Source organism: Chanodichthys erythropterus, chromosome 12, assembly GCF_024489055.1.
Source record: "Chanodichthys erythropterus isolate Z2021 chromosome 12, ASM2448905v1, whole genome shotgun sequence".
In the NCBI taxonomy this organism is placed as follows: domain Eukaryota; kingdom Metazoa; phylum Chordata; class Actinopteri; order Cypriniformes; family Xenocyprididae; genus Chanodichthys; species Chanodichthys erythropterus.
In genome coordinates, this window is record NC_090232.1 from 55590054 (window position 1) to 55606562 (window position 16509).

The 16509-nt window shown below is 40.1% G+C and overlaps 1 protein-coding gene across 3 annotated transcripts; it reads right to left on the reverse strand.

Moving 5' to 3' along the window:
- Positions 1-489: 489 nt before the first annotated feature.
- Positions 490-15163, reverse strand: LOC137031995 (lysophosphatidic acid receptor 1-like). 3 transcript variants are annotated; one of them, XM_067403424.1, is made up of 6 exons: positions 14779-15163; positions 12200-12655; positions 10727-11138; positions 6034-6287; positions 3918-4009; positions 500-629 (listed from the first exon to the last, which is right to left on the reverse strand). In XM_067403424.1, exons 2-5 carry the CDS (start codon positions 12509-12511, stop codon positions 3965-3967), a joined length of 1023 nt encoding a protein of 340 aa, XP_067259525.1. In that variant the 5' UTR covers positions 12512-12655; positions 14779-15163; the 3' UTR covers positions 500-629; positions 3918-3964. The 3 variants fall into 3 exon arrangements, with proteins under 3 accessions (XP_067259528.1, XP_067259525.1, XP_067259527.1); XM_067403426.1 differs by having other exon boundaries at positions 12200-12658; XM_067403427.1 differs by lacking the exon at positions 3918-4009 and having other exon boundaries at positions 490-629.
- Between the last annotated feature and the right edge of the window lie 1346 nt (positions 15164-16509).

Here is a 16509-nt window from a genome sequence, read left to right on the forward strand (position 1 = left end):
TGGTCAAAAGTGGACAAACTCAAAACATTTTACTCTCCATTTACACCTGTATTTAGTGTCGTCTACTTGTGATCCGATTGACCAAAGCGCATCTTAACACCAGGTGGAAACAGGGCCCTAGATTGAGCTCTCGCTTTAGGGTTCTGGATGGAGGAACCTTGTTGATCCAGAAGAGCAGAGCGTTCTCCCAGCTCCTGCCGGGTCCGAACTGATCCGTCTCCTTCGACATCTTGACCCGACCCACCGTTTCCATGGTGCTCAGCGACATCAGCGAATCAATCACGGCCAGATGGGCCCCCTGCAACCAATCAGAGAAGATACACACATCTGTCAGCCAATCGAATCACATAACTGCCCGCAGTGTGAGTCTGTGTATCGTTCACTCACCATATCGATTGGTTTCTGGCTCAGCTGCGTCTCGTCGACCGGCTTCTGCAGGTCCGTGTGAAGCGGGATCAGGTCGTACCGGCCGAGGAGCTGCAGTAGAGAGCTGTGGTCTCTAGGAGGCGCTGTGACGCCAGACAGAGCTTGTGAGGAAAACACCCTGCAGTACAGATCTGCGGACAGCAGGAGGCGCTCTAGAGCGGGACAGATCCCTCCGTCCTGATTCAGCCCAGCAGGATCACTCTCTACAGACACAGCATCAAACGCATGAGAATAACGACTGAACGATCAGATGAACACACTGTACCGCAGATAACAACAACGGCAGGACTTATTAATATTATGAAATTGGTCGAACAGTAGAGCATGGCACTAACACCACCATGGTCCTGCGTTTGATTGTTGTATACGGGCCATTCTACAGATCTGTCTCAAAGTCAGTTGGAAACGTCTTGAAAAAAATGCCTTTTTCCACAAATTTTGTATGTATGCAAATTGTATAATATCAAAGCTACACATTTCTACTAATTGTGCAGTTAATTCTCATATTGTATTTTCAGAAAGTTTTGGAATATTTTTCATCTCCCTAAATTTGTCACTACCGAAACACAATAAGACCTGTTAAGATAGTGTTTACATCAACCTTGTAAATATATTTGTTTAAGTTTTAATCATACTGATGAAGGATTGATTAGTTTAAATAAACATTGAACCAAACACTATAGTTATTATAGTGTTTGGTTCAATGTTTATCTTAGTTGATAATTCAACATACTTTATTTTTGACAAAACATCCATGTTTCGGTCGTGATGCACAGTTTCAGTAGTGACAGTGATGTGTTGGTAGTGACCTCTAAAATTTGAATAATTAAATGCTTTTTAAATGTGTTTTTGGTTGTGGAACAGCAGTTAGAACGGCCCATATACATTTACATTTTTTGGCATCAGAGGACAAATCACTGGACGTCCGCTCAGAAACACTGATGCTGTATGTGTTCAACAGCACAACAAAGAACGGACTTGATCTGCACGAGTCTGACAGAGGATCAGAGAGAGACAGAGTCATTCACAAGAGACACTTCATGATGAGCGTTTCTCTCACGCAAACCCTGACCCACATCCAGAGTCTGAACTGATCTGAGGTCAGCTCTCACTGAAACACAGCAGCTCACGCCAGCGCTTTCACTGATCTCAGCGCATTTACTGTCAGATTTCTGGGTCATTCTGGGAAACGGTGACTTTACGTCATTATTACCACAAAACAAACCCTGACGAGAGATCGTTATCCTCCTGAAGGGGTTATCTGTGATGATGACTGTCTGAATGACACTATCACACGGCTAGTTACTGAAGAAATACATATATGGACAGAAATATTGATCTGAGTCTAAAATATTTTATTATGAGAGAAGAAAGGGAGTGTGGAGCGATACTGAATACTGAATGCTGTGATTGACCAATGTATAATAATACATAAGCTATATTAATATTAACACACACACACACACATATATATATATATATATATATATATATATATATATATATATATATATATATATATACAGCTATGGAAAAATTAATAATAAAATAGTGATAACTATAACCAGAACCAGATCTATAAAATAACTACAATTATAACAAAAAGTATAATATACAGTATATATATATATATATATATATATATATATATATATATATATATATATATATATATATATATATATGACATTTGTAAGTGATACGATGAGTGTATTATAGAAATTGGCTTTAAAACAAGCAGAAGGCTGCTTCAGACAATGAGTCTTGATCTCAAACTCCCGTGTCCTGTTATCATCGCGCGCGCACGTGCCCGTGAAAAACAAAGACATTCCCCCGTGTGTGTGTGTGTGTGAGTGTGTGTGTGTGTGTGAGTGTGTGTGTGTGTGTGTGTGTGTGTGTGTGTGTGTGTGTGTGTGTGTGTGTGTGTGTGTGTGTGTGTGTGGGTGTGTGTGTGTGTGTGTGTGTGTGTGTGTGTGTGTGTGTGCATTAATATTTTGGGTTCGTGTGATATTGTGTGATATTAAAGTGTGTTAAAGCTGCTGTTTCATCACTTTTATATGATCAACCGCTGAATCAATGGATAGCCGCGGTGACGCCCTGCGCTCCGGTACACACACACACACACACACACACACTCGGGCCCTCTGTCTCTATTAAACCAGCTGCGGGAGCGCGCGCGCGGATGCTGAATGATGGTGCTGGTGCTGATGCTGCGGACACACACACACAAACACACACACACACACACACAAACACACACACACACACACACGCACGCACGCACCTTCAGGTCCGCGGCTCCGGCTCAGCAGCCAGCTCACACTGGCTCGGGTCTTGGCTCGGGTGGAGTCGTACCGGTCCAGCGGGCAGATGTCCGGCACCGGCGCGCTTTTCTTCACCGCTGATGTGTCCATCGTGCGCGCGCGAGGACGCCGTTAGTGGAGACAAAATAAGACGACGAACGAAAACGCGAATCTTACAGTGTCATTCTGCCGTTTGATGTCCGTCACCGAACGAACCGCATCCCGCTGCCGCGGAGCCGCCCATCCCCGTGTCCCCCGCGCGCATGGGCCGCCAGCACCGACCGTCAGGTGTCCTGCTGGAGCTGTCAATCAACCCACAGCCGTCCAATCACACGTGAGGATGGGCGGAGCGGAAGAAAGAAAGAAAGAAAGAAAGAAAGAAAGAAAGAAAGAAAGAAAGAAAGAAAGAAAGAAAGAAAGAAAGAAAGAAAAAGAAAGCGCAGTTTTTCTGGGCGATCACAGCACCTCACACACACACTGCAGAACACGCACGAGCATCAGAGCAGTGAAACACTCCCTCATTCCACACCTGCACTAACACGATTCATCCTGTAGAGGGCGCTACACACTAGAAAACTACAGTCCAGGGATTCTGAGGGTCTGTGGAGTGGAGTATATATATTTGTGTTATTCATGTTTTAACACCTAAAAATAATAAAACCATAAAAGTGAGTTGTGATCAACTATATACACAGTACAGTCCAAAAGTTTGGAACCACTAAGATTTTTAATGTTTTTAAAAGAAGTTTCGTCTGCTCACCAAGGCTACATTTATTTAATTAAAAATACAGTAAAAACAGTAATATTGTGAAATATTATTACAATTTAAAATAACTGTTTTATATTTGAATATATTTAACAAAGTAATTTATTCCTGTGATCAAAGCTGAATTTTCAGCATCATTACTCCAGTCTTCAGTGTCACATGATCCTTCAGAAATCATTCTGATATGATGATTTGCTGCTCAAGAAACATTTAATGTGTACAAAATATTTGTGTACAATATTTTTTTCAGGATTATTTGATGAATAGAAAGTTCAGAAGAACAGTGTTTATCTGAAATCTAATCTTTTGTAACATTATCAATGTCTTTACTGCCACTTTTGATTGATTTAATGCATCCTTGCTGAATAAAAGTATTCATTTCTTTCATTTCTTTATAAATAAAAATAAAAATTCTTACTGACCCCAAACTTTTGAACGGTAGTGTATAATGCTACAGAAGCTTTGTATTTCAGATGAATGCTGTTCTTTTGAACTTTCTATTCATCAAGGGATCCTGAAAAAAAAAGTACACAACTGTTTTCAACATTGAAAATAATCATAAATGTTTCTTGAGCAGCAGATCAGCATATTAGAATGATTTCTGAAGGATCATGTGACACTGAAGACTGGAGTAATGATGCTGAAAATTCAGCTTTGATCACAGGAATAAATTACACTTTACTATATATTCACATAGAAAACAGTTATTTTAAATTGGAATAATATTTCACAATATTACTGTTTTTTACTGTATTTTTAATTAAATAAATGTAGCCTTGGTGAGCAGACGAAACTTCTTTTAAAAACATAAAAAATCTTAGTGGTTCCAAACTTTTGGACTGGACTGATATATATATATATATATATATATATATATATATATATATATATATATATATATATATATATATATATATATATATATTTCTATGCATCTTGACTTCAGCTACTTACTTAAGTTTATACAAATAAATGTGAATTAAAATGACTGAAAATTAAATTTGAATAAAAAAATTCAAGGTTATGAATCCATCATTGAAAGTGTGTAGAAAAATATACAGTCAACTAATATATTCCAGATAATATAATTTTATTTATCTTCAGTAAAGACAAAAATAGACAAAAAGGAGATTATTTAATTTAGCAAACAACATAATGAATACACTATTTATCTTTGGACATGAAAATCTACAGCTGTCTATATTCCTATATGTTAAAAACAGTGAACCAGCTCAGTGACTGTGTGCAGAAACTAGTGATGCAAAGTCCGATTCATTTCCACAAACCGGATCTTTTCGGACAGTTCGGCTCAATGAATCGGTTGAAAAAGCAGATTTATAGGTTCCTGACGTCATCATGCTATGATGTCACTATGCATTTCTTTTCTTGTGCACAAACGCAGATATGTTCTACATGTCTAAAGTATAGAGAGAATAAACTCATTGATTTCACTTCACAACTTAAAATATAATCTGCAATAAGCCATAGTCAAATTTATTTACATCTCTTGAAGTAATCTCTTGAGGTTTTTGCAGGTTTTAATGAAATGTTATTTAATAGCAGTGGTCATAATAAGCACTTTTCCCGTACGTGCCTCAGGCTTGATCATCGACTCGCTCATCAGACTCCTCGGTAATCCTCGACAGACTTCGACGGTTGTGCGTTTTGTGTCATCAACCCGGAACTAAAGTTTGATTCAGTTCGATTAGTGAACCGGCTCGATCGGTTACTTCCTATGAATGAGTTTCAACCGGCCCAAAAGAAAGATTTGTTCAAAAACCGAACATCACTAGCAGAAAGGGCGACGCATGTAAAAACACTCTGAATCACATGATCCGACCGGTTAGTGAGCGTTAGTGATGCGCGGATCGGCTCAAACGTCACCCGAATCCACTTCTAAAAGTGCCACCCACCCGCATAAAAGTCTTCTTTGGCAGCATTACATGTCTTTAATAGAGGGTTACTCCCTTAAAACTTCAACTGTCAATTGCGACTTTTTATTTTGCAATTCTGACTTTTGTCACAATTGCGAGTTTATATTCCACAATTCTGAATTTTTTCCTGCAATTACGACTTTTTCTAACAATAGCGAGTTTATATCTGACAATTTTGAGTTTCTCGCAATTACGACTTTTTTCTCACAATTGCAAGTTTATATCTCACAATTCTGACTTGTTTAGCAATTGCAACATTTTTCTAGCAAGTGCGAGGATTGCGATTATTTATTATTATTTTTTAATTTGTGGCGGAAACAAGTTTCCGTAGACATTTCTGTTTTAAGCACAGACGCACTTCATTTTAATACATTTTTCAGAAACATCCCGAGTCATTTTGCTTCTCCAGTAAATGAATCTTGATGTAAGAATGTTTAGATATTTGTACTGGAAAACGAGAAAACGATGCAGAAGAACTCTTTTTGTCGTGTTTATAGCGTGTAATTCACTCTGTCACATGAAAGCGTGTCTGTCAGACGTGAGTTCTCGTGCTATAATGGAGATTTGAGGGTGGGTTGTGGGTCCCGTCGCTCTCAGAGAGTACCTCTTGCTCGAGGGTGTTGAAGCGGACACCCGAGTATTCACCCGGCTGGGACCTCCGGCACGGGTAACAGAGGATGCGTTTGAAGGTGTCACGCATGTCCTTCTCGCGGTAGGAGTAGATGATGGGGTTCATGAAGGAGTTGCACTCTGCCAGCACCAGGAAGAACTTCTCGTTTGTCAGGACGTCGCAGGATTCACAGAGACCGTCCAGCAGAAGCAGAACCAGACCCGGCGTCCAACACACCACGAAACAACCTGCCAGAGAGAGCACAAGAGCGATGAACACACACTATAGAAAAATTACATATTATGTGTAACACTCTAGTTTACACATTTTGTGTCAATATTGCATAAAAATGTATTGGAAGAATTCAATTGTTTTACACATATTATGTGTAGTTTTAAAATTAACACAACCTGTGTATTTGTTCACAGCATCAGCACAATCTGTGCAGTCAAGAACATCTGTAATGTGTTAATATTACACATTTACACAACTTTGTGTTCATTTCAGAGGTGAAGATCAGACCTCCAAAACCAAGAGCATTGAAGACCGGAGGTGTGGACGAGACCAGACCTTCCAAGACCAAAACCAGACCATTCAATGAATATTGAACATTAATGATGAACACCTGCTGTTAACAAGCAGAATCACCAAAGGAGAAAACCACAATTTTAAGTTACCATCATAGAGATCAGGGTTTGTTTTAGTTGAGCGCTTGACACTTGACTTTATACTATTAAATTTTGTTTGGCTGCTGTAACTGAGTTATAACAGCCAGATAAATAAAGAAAAAATATGGTTTGTTGTTGGTTGTGTTTTCATATAATCATTATTTGATCTGAATCACTGAACTCATTTAGAGCTCAATCTCTGAGTGAGATTTACATTATTGATTACAGCAGAACTGTGATTCTACAGCACAAGATCAGTTTTATCAATATAATCTGAAGGATTTCTCAAAAGTTGTTCTGATTTCTTTTAGACACACACAGAAATCAAGAATCAGCCTGTGAATCTCAACAACGGTGACAAGCAACATATTCTGATCAACAGATCAACTCTGAACATTAGAAAACAAGCTACTAAAAAGTCACATAAACAGAACAAAATAAAATATGAGAATAAAGGAAATTACTTAGACAATTCAGCTCATAATTTATTTAGCCCAAACACAATCTAATATTAAATAGTCAAGGGTCAAGAGCTCAACTAAAGCAAACCCTCATCTCCACGATGGTGGCTTAAAAATTGTGATTTTCTTTGATTCTGCTTGTTAACAGCAGATCGCCTTTCTGACACATTTGACTTGAATTGATAAAGAGATCATTGCAAATTTGGTCTTCATGTTCAGAAGTAGCACAGGTTTTGTTTTTTTTTCCTCTTTCCTTCAATGATTCTGTCTGTTAACAGCAGGTGTTCATCACTACTGCTTGAATGACTTAATTATCTCATTATCTCATTAATTATCTCATTATCATACCTCCATACATGGAGGGTCTGGTCTTGACTACACCTCTGGTTAACCTTCCTGACACATTCACTGTGTTAAAATCATTGACTCAATGAATGTGTCAGAATTAACACAAGTGTCGTCCCTAAACTCACCCATTGATGTGTAAGAATTTAACACAATTTGAGTCAGTTTTAACACATCCTAACCATCTAAGAGTGCATAATCTGAAACATACAGTAGCTATGTTTGCATCCACCTATTTTTACGTGCATTTTGGGATATTGCATTTAAAAAAAAAAAATTAAAAAAAAATCACTGAATGGAAATGCCAAGATTAAATTCTAAAAATGCACATGAAAATGTTGCACTCAACTGAGTCAGAGAAATTGCTTATGCAATATGAAAACATGCGCATATACGATGGAAACACTTTTACCGAATAAATTCCTTGATGCGCATCAAAAAAGATGGGATGACAGAACTGAAGCGATCTCGTTGCACAGCATCTGAAATGCTGTTTTTGGTCATTCTGTAATGCCTGAGCAAAGTGTGTTTTATTCACAAACACCAGCATCTGAATGCAAGATAACATGACAGCTTTTATCATGCTTCATCTGCAAGCTTTGAGGCACAAGCAAATGATTACACAGTGGCTTCTACAGCAGCAACTTACATTTTTCTTAATGATATTTAGCGCAGGTTTATCAGAAGTGATGATTTTGTTCTCTTCGACTCAATGGATGGAAACAGTGCTTTATTATTTAAATGTTTTATGTGATATTCCAAATTTACACACAAGTTAAATTTGCAAACTTTGGATGGAAACACAGCTATTGACTTGCAAAATAAATGTTTAGGATTTTGGCAAAATCTTCCAGGAATGTCCCATGTTGGGAGCGACAAAACGTGAAAAGAAATGAGGCTGGGATCGTGAAAACATGCAGGTCCGGTTAGAAGAGCCCGGACTTTCCTTCCTCCCCAAGATCCTGTTTATGAATGTTGACTGTGCTGCTGTGTGTTTTTCACCAGAAGGGGTGTTACCTGAACGCATTCAGACTGTTCGCTCTTAGAGTTTAACTTCAGAGTAACTCTGAGGACTGTCTTCAGAGGAACTCTGGATCTACAGAACAAACCTTGTGGTTTGTTTTGGACAGCGTTTCTAACCCAGAAAGCTTTTCTAACCCGAGGCCTTCAAGACTCAATAACTATATAACAACAATTAGAACCATAAATGATAACTATAACGATAACCAATTCAGTCAGGACCACTTAAGTCAAAAAATGACAAATTAACAAAAATAAACAAAATTTTTAGTCAATTTTTATTGGCATATTTTGCTGAAGTTACATTTGCGGTTGGCTCTGTTCTAAATCACCCATCCTTTTCATGAGCTCCATGAAAGCTAAGACCGGGAACAGCAGTAGCATCTAGTGACACCCTCCCATTTTATTAGCAGCACAAAATTCCCCTATTGAGAACGGAGCATCCATTAATGACAACAGAACGACACTGATAATTATAATTAAAGATAATTATAACTATAATGAGGCAACAGGAAGTGGCGTCTCTGTTTGTCTCTGTTCTGAACGAAGGTTACATACGTTCAGTCACATTCAACATTACATGCAAAGGGAGCGTAGACCACCCTGATGGTTGATGTGTGCAATGGCTGCATCATTGTCTGTCTGGACCAGGACATGCTTGTCTTTAAGCTGCAATTTGAAGTGGCACAGAGCAAGCCATACTGCTAGCAACTCAAGGTAATTGATGTGCCAATGCAGTTGAGGTCCTATCCAGGAGCCCATACTGCATGCCAGTTGCACATGGCACCCCAGCCAATGGCAAAGCCATCTGTTCAGGGGAGACAACAACATGCCTGGACACTTGTACAAGGGAAACTCCTGCCCATGGAAAAGCAAGGTCTGAGCATAGGCTGAAGGTTTGGCAGCAGGATGGGGTGAAATGTAACCTAGTGTGTGAATCAAGGCCATGCCCACCTCAGGACTTGAAAGCATAGCGTCCTTGAACCGTACCCCACTGACCGCTGGCAATAAGAGGGGATAAAAGTGGCAAAGCATAGCATCATGCACTACCATCTGCCCCTACTTGTTGACCCAGAAATAGAGGAAACTGCTCCTTACTGCAGTAGCCATAAAGTCAGTGGCGGAACAGAAATTTAACTCAAAATATACTCCACCCGGTCCTCCTCCGGGGGAAGAGCAAATCCCTCCATTTCCAGGCTGATCATCTCAGGCCGACCATTTGGAGGATTGAACGGCGGCTGAGACGGGCGTCGTCATCTTCCTGCAGCAACTCAATATCACAGTAAAGCTGACCAGCAGAGTATTTTTTATTTTTTTTGCAGGCAGGGGAAGGATGCCCTTGGGTGATGAGCCCACAATGCATGTCGGGGCACACTCTTGACAGCCTCAGCCTGCTTCTGGACTGTGGAGAACAGCTGGGCACAGTCCTCGACAGTGTCGCCGAAAAGGCCGCCTTGTGAGATGGGAGCATCAAGAAAGTGCACTTTGATGACATCTCGCACCTCTGCAAGGTTTAGCCTGGGGGCTCTTCTGGACCACCAGGGTAGACATTGTCTAGCCAAGGGCCTGTGATGTGACTTTCATCACGGTCAGTCACCATGTGCAAGTGTCTGCGTCAACACCGGCTAAGAACTACCCTTGTAGCTTTGTGAGTGCTTTGGCCTGGTAGACTTGCAGGGTGTCCATCGCATGCAGGGCAGAGGCGGCCTGTCCAGCTGCACTGTAAACCTTAGCAGCCAGAGCTGCTGTTATCTTACAGGTGCTGGACGTGAGTTGTGGATGACACCACCAGGTTGCAGCCCTTTTTGGGCATGCACCGCAACTGCACCCTCCACCTGGGGAATCCTTACAAACCCCCGACAACCTGACCATTAAGGGTAGTGAGAGAGGAAAAACTTTTGGTGAAGATTTTGGCATGTTTGGCCTTCCATACGGGCACTAATTTGCCAAAATTTTTCATGCAACTCTGGGAAGAAAGGCACAGGGGCGGGGCAAGGCAATTGCAGCATCGCACTGCTCCCCCAGAAACGAATCATCCAGTCATGATTTCTCAGAGTGAGTCCGAGCACGCAGCGACAAGGGCAAGCATGGCTGCTAACTCTGAATCTGCAAAAGCAAACACTGCAGAAGTGGAAAGCTCAGCATCATCTTCATCTCCAGAGCGCTGCATCACATTAGGAGTATCCGTCTTACCCAATATCATGATGACAGTCTTCATGAGGTTGAACACAGTCTCCTTGTGTTTGACCTGAGAGGTGTGCTGGCTCATCCGGTGGTTCTTGCGCCCGACGATGAAGATGCGTGTGTAGACGGCCACCATGACCGTGAAGGTCAGCAGGTTCAACACGGCCCAGAACACCAGGTAACTGCGGCTGTAGAGCGGCGCCATGTTGGAGCATTTCTGAATGTTGCACACGCAGTGCCATCCCATAGTGGGCACCAGACCAATCACTATGGCGATGACCCAGATGCCGATGATGAGCAGCACGACCCTGTGGTTGGTCATTTTACTGTTTGGCTGCATGGTGAAGATGGTCTGGTGTCGCTCCAGAGCGATGGCCATCAGATTAATCACTGACGCTGTCAGACTGGTGACGATCAAACCCTAAAGGAGACACAAAGAATTTAGAGAGTGACTAGAGAGTACATCAGCTTCAGTTCAGCCTCTTAAGAAGACCTCAGATGACAAACACCTATGAAGAGACGGCGCCAACTCCTGCGAGGACTTCAGAAGACGCAATCATCTGGATCAACATGCACACTGCCCAATTTCTATATATCCTAATTATTGTTAATGTAATTCATTTTTCCAGGAGCTCATTGCTTTTACCTTCAATTAAACTGCTAACAGTGATTGTAAATTAAACTGCCTAAATTATTACATTATTTGCTAACTGCATTCTTAAACTGTAATTTTGACATGCATTCTCTGTAAAGCTGCTTTGAAATGATATGTATCATGAAAAGTGCTATACAAATAAATGTGAAATTTTTTTTCCCATACAAATGTAATATTTCATATGCATGCTAATGGTGTTGTTGAGGTTTTTTGTTTTTTGTACAATCACTCTATAAATGTTTGAGGTCATACTGACCCCAAACACATTGAGTGTCAACAGAAAACTAGAACCATAAGAGGGTTAACAATTTCAACCATTTTTTCAAAATCTAATAAAATCTACAAATTGTATCTTTTATCAAATTTTATAAAACTTAGTTTTTATACAAGTTACAATTTTATTATAAATAGTAATAAATTTATGTCATAGTTTCCTCAAGTAAACCACAATTTTATTTTGGTGGTTTGTAGCGAAGACTTTCTGTGTGTGTGAGTGAGTTTCTGTGTGTATTTTTTTAAATAGTTTTTATCCAATGAATTTTCATTTCTACATGATTCTCAACTAAGACAGCAGGTCTTCTCCCAGAATTCCTTACAGGAAACGGGAAGCACAGCATGTCCTGTTGCTCAACCACACTGATTTCAGATGTACTTACCTTGGGAATATTCAACAAATATAAATGCTTCCTCTTACACAGCTTCATTGGTGTGTCAAACACCTGAATCTCTGTGCAGTTTCTATTGCTAAACCAGTCATGGTTACTCTATTCAGCACCAACATTACTCATTAAACACCAATCCCAGACACTCCCAAACCGCAGCCTTACCTGTCGGACAAACCACTGATATATGGACAGCTTGATGGTCCAGGGGCCAGTGTGGAACATCAGGTACAGGTAGGAGATGCCGGAGAACAGATCCGCGGCCGCCAGGTTTCCCAGCAGATAGTATATGGGGTAATGAAACCTGCGGTTCATGAAGATGGCCATCATGACCAGGATGTTGGCGAAGATCACAAAAAAACAAACGAGCAGTCCCAGGGAAACCACCACAATGTCTTTCGTCCGCCATGTGTCACTGATGTTCTTCTTGCTGAGATTGTAGAAGAAAGTTATAGTCTCGTTGTAGTAGCAAACCATCGTGGCGGACAGCGATTGGGCTGTGGAAGACAGCAGATTGGGTGATTGGATGAGATCTGATAGGTGGGAGTGAAGGGGAGGGGCCTTCGAGTGTCAGAGGTCGTTCATGGAGGCATGGAGCAGTGAACCTTCAGTCTGAAGAATCTACTGTGACAGAGGAAAAATACAAGGAGTGAATATTATTCAGGTTTTTAATCACCAACCCAGATTTGTGTTGGCCCAAATCCTGCCCACATCTGGCACATGTGGAATGATGATCTGGCCCACATGCTGCAATGAATTACGGCCCTTGTGTGGGCCGCTTCTGTTTGCCAGATCAGAGCCACAAGCAGGCCACAGCAATGCCACATGTCAGCCAAGAGCAAAGAAATAAACCTAAACTGGACCTTATCTGAGCCACAAAATCTGTATATATTAAATTTAGAGTTATGTCAGCCTTAATAAGCCTGTTAACAAGCAGAATCTACGGTGGCCAAGAGAGCTCAATGCGCTGCAAATGAAGAACACATTCGCAAATAGAAAAAATACCAGCAAATGAAGAAAACATCTCCATCAGCAAATGTGCTGCAAAGTTCACAACACATGCAAATACAGAAACACGCTGCAAAAACACATACCAGGTCCGGCGACCTCAAGCCCCTTCTGCGATGATCTGAATGAAGATGATGATTAGGCAACTTTTGAAATTAAATTAATATTTTAATTTGCCCCGCAATAATTTATAGCGCATCACGCATAATATATAAGATAACTCCTGATTTACAAAAAAAACACAAGAGAAATATTAAGAAATAAATGAAGGTTAAATCATGTTATCAGAACATGTTGAAGTAGAGCTCCCATCGCTGAATTTTTACTTTCACTTTCTGCAGTGAATAAATGACTGGGATTTGAGACATAAAATCAAGTAAATTATTAAAAAATATGTTATTTATTATTAATAATATTTTCTATGCAAAATAATACCTCACAAATCGTTTGTCCTGAGGCCAGGAGTGGCACAGACCACAACGGAAATGTTTACTCTTCAGTGGTGTGAACCTGAAAGGTGAGTTTGGTTTATCGTATGTGGATTATGAGCAGGCCTATTTGCAGCGCGTTTCTGTATTTGCATGTGTTGTCAAACTGATGAAGATGTTTTCTTTATTTGCAGCGCGTTGAGCTCTCTCGGCCACTGTAAGAATCACTGAGGGAAAAATGAGAACAGAAAAAGAGACAAGCAGAAACACAAGAACTACAACTGACTTCAGCCACAGCCTTACATGAAATCAACTGAAGATGAAAGACATTAAATCTCTGAAGATCTGATTAAACAACTCCACAAATAGCATTACCAGCTTCACTTATTACTAACCAGACTGACTTTATTTCTGTTAGACATCAACAAAGGTTGTTATTGAGAATTAACAGAGGTTTAACTCTAATGTGTTTCATTTGAAGTCACCATAACGGTGATCAGTGTTTCCATCAGTTGGAATACTTATACTATACTTATACTTTTGTCTTTTCTGTCTGCTGTAAAAGTGTTTTTGTTAAACACATTTGCAGTAGCAAAGGAAGCTGAAGCAAAATAACATCAGATGATGATGGTTGTCTGTTGATTGTTTTGTAGTCATCATTGAATGGCCTGATGTCATTTGAATCTAATGACTGTGTTGTGGTTTCATATGTTTACATTATAAACCCTGTCTTACATGAGTTCAGACATCAAGAATCACTGTATGAATTTCAACTATGGTGACAATCAAAAGTGCCATGCTGCAATGCATGCTGGGTGTTTTGTACTATGCTGGTACCCAGCATGCTTTGCATTTTTGATTGGCATCATTGTTGTGATTCATACGCTGATTCTTGATGTCTCAATAAAACTATTTAATAACACAAACTCATTTTAAACTGATCTTTTTTTTTTTTGCTGCTTAAACACTCAGTTATGGTAGTTTTGCATAGAACAAAATTTCGGTCGTTTCCAGTTTTCATTTTGGTTCCTTGATCCGGTTCAGAGCCCTGCCAGAGATTATATTACATCTTGTGAAAGGAGCATTATAGGTCCCCTTTAAAGACAACTGTTTGTTTTACGTTTTCTGAAATGTTATGTTTAGATATGCAGATAAGGTTATCTAATTAAATATGCACTCATTTGTATACATTTCCCAAAAAAAAAAAAAAAAATTCACATGAACTGAAGCACTATCAACGGCAGACAAAACTCAAGAAGTAAGCTAAACTTAAAGCAGTCATTCAGAGCATAACTACACAACACTTACCGTTTCCTCACGCCCCGCTGATTATACTCTACTCGAATCTCATGTCCTGATCAGGTGTGCACCGCTTCACTGCTGCCTGCCTGTACTGGGGGAGGGCGGGGCCAAACGAGCTGATTGGATGCAGGTGATGTGACTGACAAATGAGGAGGAGAATATTTTTAACTTTGAAGCTTTTAAAATTGATGTCACTGGATGCTCATCGATTCTGACAATCACTGCAACATCAACACATCTAGAGTTGAACTTGATTTGATTTTTTCGATTTGTTTAAGAGCTGCTTTCAGTATGTCTACAGAAGCAATAAGTTTGTATATAGCTATGTTTCCATCCAAAGTTGTGCAAAGTTGGAATTTCTTATAAAACTGCAAATGCTCTATAAACACGAAACGCATCTTTTCAGATCCTATTTGCTGCGTTCACACTGCAGTTGAATACGGATTCACTCCACTTCTGACTGCAGTGTGTTTGTGGCACACATCTGTCTGATTTCACACTCAGGCTACGTTCAGACTGTCAGTCCAAATCCGATTTTTCACAAATCGGATCTGAACAGTTACACAATGTGATACGTCAATAATTTTGGATCATATTCCAATCGGATACACAAATAATCGGATTTGGACTGACATTGTGAACGCAGCCAAAGAGGCGACAATGAACGGACTTTGACTGTGAGATGATCTGCACGAGTCTGACAGAGGATCAGAGTCACTTCATGATGAGCGTTTCTCTCACGCAAACCCTGACCCACATCCAGAGTCTGAACTGATCTGAGGTCAGCTCTCACTGAAACACAGCAGCTCACGCCAGCGCTTTCACTGATCTCAGCGCATTTACTGTCAGATTTCTGGGTCATTCTGGGAAACGGTGACTTTATGTCATTATTACCACAAAACAAACCCTGACGAGAGATCGTTATCCTCCTGAAGGGGTTATCTGTGATGATGACTGTCTGAATGACACTATCACACGGCTAGTTACTGAAGAAATACATATATGGACAGAAATATTGATCTGAGTCTAAAATATTTTATTATAAGAGAAGAAAGGGAGTGTGAATTGACTGAATGCTAAACGCTTTTTACTGTGTTATGGGCCACTGATGGGGTAGATTACAGTCGATTCATTGATGTTATCATTTACATTATCTGAATTATTTAACATGTTACAGCTTTCCACTAAGCCGCTGGTATTGATAACAGGAGTGACAAAGTATTTGACTCATATAAACTCCATGAACACAGATGTCAGATGCAAACAGTGCATTTCTTTATTGTGCTCCAATTAATAAACATTGCTTTCAGTTATTTTCCTGTGGTGTCCCATTCTTTCATGTTCACAGCACACACATTGTCATAACATATTGTTCATTGAAGGTTACTCTTTACCAGTGAATCGCTATTAAGCTCAGCCCTGAATATACCATGCCAGAGCGCCACCCAATGGACAAATAATTGCATTAAAATGGCTCCTACAGAACAGATGAAGGCTGTTTGTAAAACTAGCTGAAGTGCAAATATCCTGCTTTTCCTCTGGACTCCTCAACCTGCAGTCGGCGATACGAGATTGTAGCTGAGAAGAGGGACTGCCAGATTAACATGATGTTAATGAATTGTATGTCGTTGAATTGGGATATCCCTTTTTCCAGGTCCACAGATTCACAGATTTGATCGATAACGTTTTCTGCAGAATCTATCTCTTCTAATTTGTGTGGAAACTGTTTTCACAGGT

Coding starts and splice junctions, on each gene's coding strand:
- LOC137031995 (XM_067403424.1), bottom strand. CDS start 12,511: ATGGTTTGCTACTACAACGAGACTATAACTTTCTTCTACAATCTCAGC. Junction 11,139..12,199: donor ATCAGTGGTTTGTCCGACAG/GTAAGGCTGCGG, acceptor TGTCTCCTTTAG/GGTTTGATCGTCACCAGTCT. Junction 4,010..6,033: donor TCAACACCCTCGAGCAAGAG/GTACTCTCTGAG, acceptor TTTTTTTTTCAG/GATCCCTTGATGAATAGAAA.